Genomic DNA, 10,507 nt, shown 5'->3' with positions numbered 1-10,507 from the left:
TTATTTTGAGAAGACAAGTTTCTGGATGGCTTGTTTCACCTCCCTGTTCCGTAAGCAATAGATGATTGGGTTAAGGAAGGGAGTCACCACTGTGTAGACAACAGAGATTAGTTTGTTGGAATTAACAGATTGAGCCTTACTTGGTCTAGCATACATAAAAATAGTTGTTGAATAAAGTATAATGACAACAAGCAGGTGAGAGCCACAAGTGGAAAATGCCTTTTTACGTCCAGCGGAATTTGGGATTTGAAGAATGGTAGACATTATACACAAATAAGAGAGGCATGTTAGCAGAAGTGGCACCAAGAGTATAACTAAGGCAAGAATAAAATCTACAAGTTCTGTTGATGTCATATCTGTGCATGCAAGATTAAGTATAGGTGATACATCACAATAAAAATGGTTGATGAGAACAGAGTTGCAAAAGGTTAGCTGAGAGATGAAGTAAATCTTCAGAAGAGATATAGCCAAGCCGATGAACCACGTAGAAAGAGCTAAAATAAAGCAGAAGCGCCAGTTCATAATGGTGATGTAATGTAAAGGATTGCAGATAGCCACATAGCGATCAAATGCCATAACAGTTAATAAAACACACTCTGTGGAGCCCAGATAAAGGAAGAAAAAAAGCTGAGACATGCAACCAACAAATGAAATCCTGTTATTTCCATTCAGAAATATGGACAATAATTTTGGGACAGTGACTGTCACATACCATGTCTCCAGAAAGGACAGATTAGCCAAAAAGAAGTACATTGGTTTATGTAATTTGGGGCTATACCAAATTATTAGGATAATAAAAAGGTTTTCTAAACTGGTCAAAATATACATGAAAAGAAATATGAAGAAAAGTAGTATCTGGATAGAATGGGAACTGGGGAATCCCAAAATTATGAATGTACTGATAAAATTTGTATAGTTTCCCTTTGCTTCCATCTCTAAATAGATAGTCTGAAAGAGTAAAGGTTCAAGTGAGTTGTTAGGATTTAGATAAGAGTTGCACTAAGTTCCATAGCTATGAGTGATGTGTTCCTTTTACATTTGGAATGAAATCCTGATTTTATAAGCAGAAAAAATAAAGCATTGCTGTTTTAAGACTTTGTAAAGATGATAGGGGAGTTTTCCCTAACCTACTCTTTCCAAAAAAAGTTAAGGCTTTGGTTATCCTTCAACCAAAAAATATGTAATAATTTGTTTGGTATAGCAATATACAGAATGATTCTATGGGGGACATTGCTAATGGATTACAACATCCCAATGGACTGGCAAGGAAAAGAAGAATTCAGAAGAAACCTGGGCAAAGACCTCAGCCAGTGGGGCCATGAGAATGACTTAGATGTGTTGCATCCTCATGTCTTCATTGCAGTACAAATGGCCCATCTTGTCACTGTATCAGGGGTCTAAGTGAGTGGAAAGGCAGTAATCTTCAATCCTTGCTATAAAGGCATCCTTCGGATCATATAATCAGTTGCTGGAGAGTCACTAGTTACAGCAATTCATGTATGGAAAGGCCTTAATGACAGTTATTGGATGCGGTGGACATGAGGCTTGAATCAAGTGAATGTTGGTTTTAATTTGTGGGTACCTTTACTTACATAACTAAACTATGACCTATACACTGTTGTGTAAACTTACAGGGTGCTTTTCATATTTTCATTTTTCAGACTGTGTATACATTTCTACATTACACATACTGAATATATTTTTATTGTTAAGAGTTGAATGAAAACAGGAAACAATAAATAATGAAATGTGAAAAACCAACATTTTGAAGTTTATTTACAGGAAAAAAATAAAAGACTATCAAAAATAACCTAACATTTATCAGTATACAATTTGCTTTATGTCAGGTAATTGTGCACTCCTTATGATCCAGATCAGTATTACATATGGATTTAGCAAAAATTTTGCTAATAATTATGATGCCAAGGGATTTGTTTATTCCTGGAGAATTCTAAAATCGCTTGTTTTCCATTTCTGATCTGTTATATCAATTAGTATACTATAGTTACACAGTACAATCTTGAAATACTTTAATTATTTTTACATAACAATATAAAACAAAGCAATTTATTTTCAGTTAAATAATAAAGATTTCACATATTTAAATATTAACAAAGTTTATCTAATGAGTAATAACATATGTAATAACTATGTCTATAGGGTTTTTATCTGGCATACGTAATTTCCCTAGTGGTTAAACTTGATGGATTTCTTTTTTTCAACCTATGTAACTTGGTTTATTAGGTAAATAAATACAAGAGTATTAAAAAAATAATTTACATGTTGTAGCCCAAATTAGTATTATAACAGAGACCAAACCAATGTTTTTCAACTAAAGGGGTTGCAACATTGTAACACTTGCAGCATTATCCTGATTTTTTGCACCAGGCTGTTGCAAGGATAATTCAGACACCAGTTGATTAGATTATTTAAACAGTTCAGCACACCAGTTCCCACTTAAAAATGTCTTGAATCTTTATGTGAAATTTTCCAGGATTATTATATACCATGCAAGCTTTGTCATGTGGTTACAACTGGTACATATACCTATTGCAGCTAAGGAATATAAACCAGAAATAAATAAATGTTTTAACACTTCTATGTCCACACTTCAAATGAAAGGTTTCTTTCTTTACTACACTAATATACTAAAGCACCTTGGTTCCTATGCTTGGTGTACACTATGGCTGTATTTTTAAAAACAGTGAGTTGTCTCTTCTGTTGAGATATGCTTCATTGGAACAGTCCCCTAAAACATTAGGATTAATTGCTCAAAGCACCACAGCACACAGAAAATCAGGCATGCTGTGAATTTGAAAGCACAGATTCCAGCAACACAATTTAGTTTGTTGCCATGCGGTGTACCGCACTGATAAGGTGCATTATGGGGGCCATTAGGAATGTATGGCAACTTAGTACACAATTACACGTCAACACTTGCTTTATCAACAACACAAAAATACAAACATAAAACTAAAGCATTGAATAAAGCTAGGTAAAAACCTGTTATAAATAAAGAATATACATAAATTGCTTTTGGTTAAACAGTTGCATTTACAAAAAGCACAAGTAGTTTGGGAGTATGCTTGTATAATTCGTTGTTAAAGGTCATCATCTTAAAATGTTTTTCTTACCAGACTGGTGGCTTAAAAGGGATATAGTTAGACATATACCTTTTTATAATATAGGAATCAGGTAGTTTCTGGTAGAATTTAAGTTATATAGCAGCAGACATCTATTAAAAAAATCCTGTTATTTATTTAGTTTATCTCATACAGAAGTCTGTCTGCAGTTTTATATTCACACAAACAATCTCGCCTTGATATCATGTGCTGAATTTTCCCAGCTGAATAAGCCTCAGTTGGATGAGTTAGAATTTTAAACTTTATGCATAAAAACAAATGTAAAACTTTAAAAAACAATGGAAGTATACCTCCTTAGACATTCTGCAAAGTTTTTACTTCACTGTCCTAGTATCTAATTTCAATTGCCACTGGTTCTGTATATTTCAGGTTCTGTATATATTTTCTTATTATAGTGGGGACAATCCATGTGCTGGGAAGCACGATAAATGGAAATTGGGTATTCCAAAATCACTTAAAGTTGAAACTTGCTGGTAAGAGAGTTATGATATTCCAAAAAAATAGGTCACTAGAAGATGTCCAAATGAAGACTGAAGCACCAGTGATGGAGGGGAGAGTAGGAATTGCAGCACTGAAGAGGATTGTCCAGCAAGGTAAGTGGCATAATGTGCAAGTATGCTGTGCATACGTTTAAACAGAAGCTCACTAACTTGCATTCACTAAAGTTCCCCTTTAAGATAGTATCAAGAAAAATAAATAGAGTCTAACAGGCATCTCAAGCTGGTCCATTCACAACATACCAGTTAATAGACAGCTTTAGGTGCACCCTTTCTTTTGAAATTTACAGTAAACTCGAGAATTATAAAGAAGCTGTCCAATTATGGTAAATCCAATTCTTTTTACTTTGGAGACAACAAAGTTCTTGCGTATCCCAAACTATGTTTTGTACAAACTTCAAAAGTATAAAAACCCCTGTCAAGTTTTTTTTTTTCTCTATGCCCCTTATTTCTTGGTCAAGAAAAACTAAAGACAATAAATGTAAAGTACTGTAAAGTTTCCCCAGTGGAAGATTTCCTCTTTTTGCTTGTCCCTACCATAGTCAAGTGTCCATACCAAAGTCTAAGGACAACTTTTGAGGAAAAGCCAATTGCCAAACTGCATGTTTTTTTGGGGGGGATGTAGGAGGAAAGTGCAGTGCCCAGAGGAAACACACCTAGACACAGGAGAACATACAAACACCTTGCAGATAGTCCTGGTCAAGATTCAAACCTGTGACCTAGTGCTGCAAAGGCCATAGTGCTAACCACTAAGCCAACTGTGCTGCCCCAACACATAACTATGAAATTTTGCACCATGTCATTATTTATTAAACAAAGACTAAATCAGAAAGCAAAAGCAGTGTGTGAAAAATTATGTACACCCATATCATTTTCATAGGACAAAGGAGAGAAAGTAGCAGTCAGGTGTTTCATATCACTAGTGTTGGTCGAGTATCTCACTATTCGATTCGACAGCTATTCTATCGAATAGGGGGATATTGTTTGGGTGATCGAACGTCTAATTGGAAGACCATTAAAAACAATGGGGGGAAAATTCGGGTTATTGTTTGGGACTGTGTACAACTGCAAGAGCAATCAGAGGAGCAGAGCTGACAGCTCCGCTCCCCTGATTGCTCTTGCAGCCCTAGCATACCGTTACTATAGTATGCGTTCTTGGATAGAGATTCTCTATCCAAGAACACAGGAGTCCCATGGGATCTCCGGGCACTAGAGGCCAAAAAAGTCTCCCCATTCATTCACCTTTAGTGCTCTGTCATTGTGGGATAACTATTTTTTTTTTTACACACGAATTTGCAAAGTTGAATCCCATGTTTTTCAGGTCGGGTCTATCTGAATTCGAATAGCTATATTCAGGTCAAATATAAAGACAACCCGAATTTGAACACCAACACTACTTATCACATACACTTGATCATCAGCAAATGCTAACACCGACAGAAAAACAGAAGTTATGGCAGTTTGCTGGTCTGGAGTATTCAGGTATGTGTTAGCACAATGCCCAAGGAAGTAAGACAGAAATGAAAAGCAAGAAAGCCATGATCTTAGTGAAGCAATTGTTGTTGCCCTCAATTTGGGAAGAGTTACAAGGCCTTTTCCAAACAATCCGAAGCCCAAGCCCAGTGAAAAAAAACACAAACACCTCATACCAACTGTCAGGCACGGTGGGTTAGGGATGATGATTTGGGATTGTTTTGCAGAGACAGGACCTGGGCACCTTGCAGTCACTGAATCGACAATTAACTACTCTGTATACCAAAGTATTCTAGAGTCAAATGTGAGGTCTTCTGTGTGACAGCTAAAGCTTGGCTTGGCTTGAAATTGGGTAATGCAACAGTGAATGAATGGGACAGTCAATGAATGGGACAGTAATGCAACAGTCAATGAAGGGATGAAAAAGAAAGAAATCAAAGTGTTTCAATGGACTGCACCCCAAATGAAATGCAGTGGCAGGACCTGAGAGAGCTGTGTGTAATCAAATGCCCACAAACCTTAATAAACTGAAACATAATTGTAAAGAAGAGTGGGTCAAAATTCCTCCACAACTATCACAAGAGACTGGTAAAGTCAAACAAAAAATATTTATTTCACATTATTGGTGCTAAAGGTGGTTCATACAAGCTATTGACCCATAGGGTGTAATTTTTTTTTTACATGGCTTCCCAGGGATCCAACATTAAAGGCATTAAAGTAGTTTTAGACCTGAGGTTAGTTTTTAATCTTTTTAGAACCTGATGATATTTTATTATGTAAAAACGTAGATTAGAAAGAGGGTGCACCTTTTTTGCACATGACTGTATATAGTATTTTGGGGAATTGTTCATTGATACACCTGGTAAGTTACAAGCAAGTAGTGCTAACCAAAACTAACAGATATTACACAGGTGTTCACCCTGACTATCTATCTTGTGGTTTACATTATTACTATTCTTTTTCTCCCGATACTTGGGTGTTCCATAGACTTGAATCAACTTTTATCTGGTAGTTTTAGTTAGCACTACTTGTTCTTGTATGTTTATTTGGAGAGGTATTGTCTATTAAAGGTGATTTAGCTGTACTTTTAGTGTCCTTTGCTTAATTTTTCCAGATCTGTGAAATAATCAAGCAAGAAACAAATTTTGCTCTTTGCATTTGCACTTTGCACTGCTGCCATCTCTTCTTGTCTTGTATCTGACCCTTGCAGTTTTCTGCAGGCAGTCAGTATCAGATAAACCTGTTGAATCCAAGCCACATTAAGGATGTTTCTGCTACTTTTATAACGTTACACCCAGGTTTGAAAAAGTATTTTGTGGCTATTTCAAACGTTTTCAATCCAAGTTTTTGTGTCTAAAATCAGCTTTACCCCTCTGGCTGTATTCCCCAGTGTAGCTTGCTGTGAATTTTATGTACCAAAAGCAGTAACACAGAGCCACACTCCGGGTAGCATAAAAAAATCCTACCTGCTACCCACGGTCCAGCAGCATCCTCTAGCGAACCTCGGCTGGCTTCTGCATCACATCCTTGGCTTGATAGAAGTGATACGTGAAGCGTATCACATTGTTCACAGTGATAAAGTCATAAAAAATAAATACAAATAATAAATCCAAACGTTTATCTATTAATATAACCTTGTTTGGACAAATTTAAAAACTGTTAATTTTTTTTAATTTTTCATAAAAATATTACATTTGATATGTTCTATAATTTTTATTTATAACTATTAATTATATTATAATTTATGATTTCTCTTTCAAACTTTATCATACCTGGGAGTTATTCCTAAGAATTACAGGCCTAAAATATTAAACAACAAATTTCAACGCAATACAATGTACCGCTAGGTCATATGAGACTTGAACATGGCCTTTATGTGTGTAGTGTGATCTATATTCTGCTTTATTGTGCTTTGGGAGACACACTGCTGTCACAAATATTTCTTTCTGGTTGGGATTAAATTCTGTAATATCTTCTATAAAATAGCCTTACCAAAGTAATTTAATGAAGGAAGGGGTGCATATAAGATTTTCATTGCACAGTTTGTAATGGGATTTTTGGTTTCTTTGTACACTTTAACTAAATAAATCCTGCAATGCATTTCAGGCCTTGAGTACTTTCTTAGACTTTAACTTTAGGTATTTTTTATGTTGGTTTTCTATATTAGTAAATTTACCTTGTGAACTGTGGAGATTGATGGATTCTATCACTGTTGAATTGTTGGAGCAGGTAACTTGCTGTCTTTAAACCAGCAGACTGGACATGACAGTGGGCCTAATTTAATAAAGCTCTCAAAGACTGGAGAAAATGGGCTATCATAGGTGAACCTGGGTGATCTAGCGAACCTGGTCCAGGAAATTTACCAACAAAAGAAAATTATTTTTTAAAAATCTATTCCAGGTTCGCTGGATCACCCAGGTTTAACTATGATAGTCTATCTTCTTTCAGTCTTGGAGAGCTTTGACAGACCAGGCCCAGTGGGTCAACATTAACTTTTTTACAGTGAACCTAAAAAACGCAAAACATATAACATTTTTTACATATAGAAGATATAGCAGGAAATCTTGATACACTGCACCAAATATATAGTGATTTTCCTGTGGTGTAATTTTGCCTGTTTAATAGTCTAAACTGCTGTATAAAGAACGTATTTAAGTTAGCTTTAAGAAGCTGACACCTTAAGGTGTCATTATACTTTTTTTTTATTTTAGTTTCATTGCTAACTTTTGTTTTTTTCCTTTCTTCAACAATAACTATAGAAATGTACTTAATGTAGTGGAATATAGTGTGGAAAATGTTAATTAAAAACTTTTTATTAATTTTAATTTTTTTACAATGTAAATGAGGTTTGAAAAAAAATAATAAAACTAAAAAAGTTAAATAATCAGTTGCAAGCAGGTGAAGCGAGTATGATGAGTGACTAATATGTTCTACCCATGATTTCATATTAGTCATTTAGTATATTGACGAAACACCAATTCATTTACCTTACATCATGGCTCAAATCAACCATTAACTAATCCTATTTCTCAAATTATTGTTTAAATTAAAATTACTGTAAACTTTAACTTTAAAGTAAATTTAGTGTAAACCTTGGTTAGAGTTTCAGTATTTCTACAACCTGTATGTTCTTATATTCTTCTTTCCACACATGATTGCAGTTTAAAAATGTTTTCATTTTACTAAACACAAACAATTTAATGTATTGGGCAGCACTTTCCCAAATTTAAATGGCATTTTTGTGAGATTTGATGATGACAAACTTGGCCTCAAGATTGTTTGTATTTTTTGCAAATTCATCAGGCCACCACCTTGAGGAGTAACATTTATTGGCAGGATAGTTTTTTTTTTTAGGCCAGTTCCCCAATGTACTCTAGAGATAAGAGTGGCTCTATAGTGATTGCAGGGCACAAAAGTCATAAAATGCCAATAGTCAGTTTTTGAACAAAATCACAAGTACCCGATTCTTTGTGTTTTTTTTAACTGACACCAACAGTCATTTAGTAAAAATAGATGTTCTATTCCTCTCTGATAGCTTTGTGTTCATGACCTTCTTTATTGCTTCTTTTACATCTTTGTTTCGCAGACAATAGATAATAGGATTCAGTAACGGCGTTACCACGGTATTAAAAACACCTACAATTTTATTGATATCCATTGGGTAGGACAAACTCGGTCGAACATAAATGAATATGACTGTTCCATATAGAATAATTACAACTGTGAAATGTGAGGCGCATGTTGAAAAAGCTTTTTGTCTCCCTTTAGTGGATGGAATTTTAACTATTGAAGATACGATCAGCACATAGGATACGACAGTAAGAAGCAATGAAGTAAGAATAATACAGCAAGCAAAGAAGAAGACCACAATTTCTTCTAGAAAAGTATCTTTGCATGACAGCTGGAAAAGAGGTGGGATGTCACAAAAGAAATGGTTGATGATTGTAGGTTTACAAAATGTCAAGTGAGATATCAAAAGCACAAGGAAGAACACAGAAATGAAAGCTACTGACCAGCAAGTTATAGTAGCTTGAATACAAACTTGACCATTCATGATGGATGGATAACGCAATGGGTTACAGATGGCTAGATAGCGGTCAAAGGCCATCACTCCCAAAAGGAAAAACTCCGTGGAACCCAAAGAGAAGTAAAAATAAATTTGTGAGAGACAACCAGGTAATGAAATGTATTTCCAACCAGCCAGATTCATCAATAGCTTAGGAGCAATGGATGACGTATACCAAATTTCTAGAAAAGCAAGCTGGCTAAGCAGGAAGTACATAGGAGTGTGAAGTCTTGTGTCTATGCGTACCAAACAAATTATTGCTACGTTAGCAGTCAAAGTCAAAAGGTAAATGGCTAAGAAAATCACAAAGAGAAAAAGTTGCAATTCTACAGATATAGTAAACCCAACTAGGAAAAACTGGGCTGCACTGCTTTGATTTTCCATTATAATCTTCACCCTGTATCAATACCAAAGTAAACATGGATCATGCACACAATCTTATGTACACTTTTTGGTATACAATTTATAATTAATGATATGGCATGCATAGCATTGTAAACCTAAACACTTTAATGGCAGATGACAACAGTGACATCCTGGTTTATTTATTAAGGTGTAAAGGTAAATGAAGCCTAACATCAACAATCAGGATGAATCTTCACTACAGTAAATCATAAAGTGTTTGCTACATGAACTGCTTTATTACAAAAAAACTTTAAAGAGCATATAAATAGTAAAAAAAATCTAAGAATGAATAATTGAATGGTTAATCATCCACAATCATGTTAAAAAGAATGTAAACCTAAAAAAATTTGTTGACTTTTTTTAGTATATTTGAATAGACAAACATTGATCTTTATTTAAACAGGGCCTACAAAAAAAGGTGATACAGTTAAACAAATTATAAACAAAAATGACATTGAAATGAAAACTAGAATGAGGTGTTCTAAATTGGATGCCAGTAATAAAAACCTCAATAAGGAGAGTTAAAAAAAATTCCTCTAAGGCCTCAGGAGATGTAGGAGAGTCTTACCAATAGGTTAAAGACACTGCAAAATTATTTTAAGAACATCTCACATCACTGCTGATTTGTTTGGTTCTGGGCAATGGAAAAAATGAATTTCATTTAATACTAGAAGGAATATTCAAGAACCGCAAACATTTTACTGTGGGAATTTCACATAACAATTGCAACAGTCAGTCAATGTGAATTTATCTTCAATTAGAAATAGTTTTTATCAACAGAAATTTCATGGGAGGTGCTATGGACTCATAAATCAAAATTAAAGTTACTTGACCACAGAAGCAGTAGACATGTTTAGTGCAAATTGAGTACAGCATTGCAGAATAACCTTGGACCAACTGTGAAGCATGGAAACTTTAATGTT

The 10,507-nt window shown here is 34.7% G+C and overlaps 2 protein-coding genes across 2 annotated transcripts; both read right to left on the bottom strand.

Moving 5' to 3' along the window:
• LOC140332676 (olfactory receptor 6B1-like) lies at positions 1 to 942 on the bottom strand. The gene has a single exon (XM_072413867.1). It carries the CDS (start codon positions 931 to 933, stop codon positions 1 to 3), a length of 933 nt encoding a protein of 310 aa, XP_072269968.1. The 5' UTR covers positions 934 to 942.
• A 7,667-nt stretch (positions 943 to 8,609) lies between these two features.
• LOC140332675 (olfactory receptor 11L1-like) lies at positions 8,610 to 9,563 on the bottom strand. Its single transcript, XM_072413866.1, has one exon. The coding sequence runs from the start codon at positions 9,561 to 9,563 to the stop codon at positions 8,610 to 8,612; it is 954 nt and encodes a 317-aa protein (XP_072269967.1).
• Positions 9,564 to 10,507: the final 944 nt, after the last annotated feature.

Source organism: Pyxicephalus adspersus, chromosome 6 (genome assembly GCF_032062135.1).
Source record: "Pyxicephalus adspersus chromosome 6, UCB_Pads_2.0, whole genome shotgun sequence".
NCBI lineage: Eukaryota > Metazoa > Chordata > Amphibia > Anura > Pyxicephalidae > Pyxicephalus > Pyxicephalus adspersus.
The sequence above is the reverse complement of the archived record's forward strand: the minus strand, read 5'-3'. Positions and strand labels throughout refer to the sequence as shown.

Bases quoted from the DNA above. Each gene is read 5' to 3' on its own strand.
- LOC140332676 (XM_072413867.1), bottom strand. From the start codon at position 933: ATGGAAGCAAAGGGAAACTATACAAATTTTATCAGTACATTCATAATT.
- LOC140332675 (XM_072413866.1), bottom strand. From the start codon at position 9,563: ATGGAAAATCAAAGCAGTGCAGCCCAGTTTTTCCTAGTTGGGTTTACT.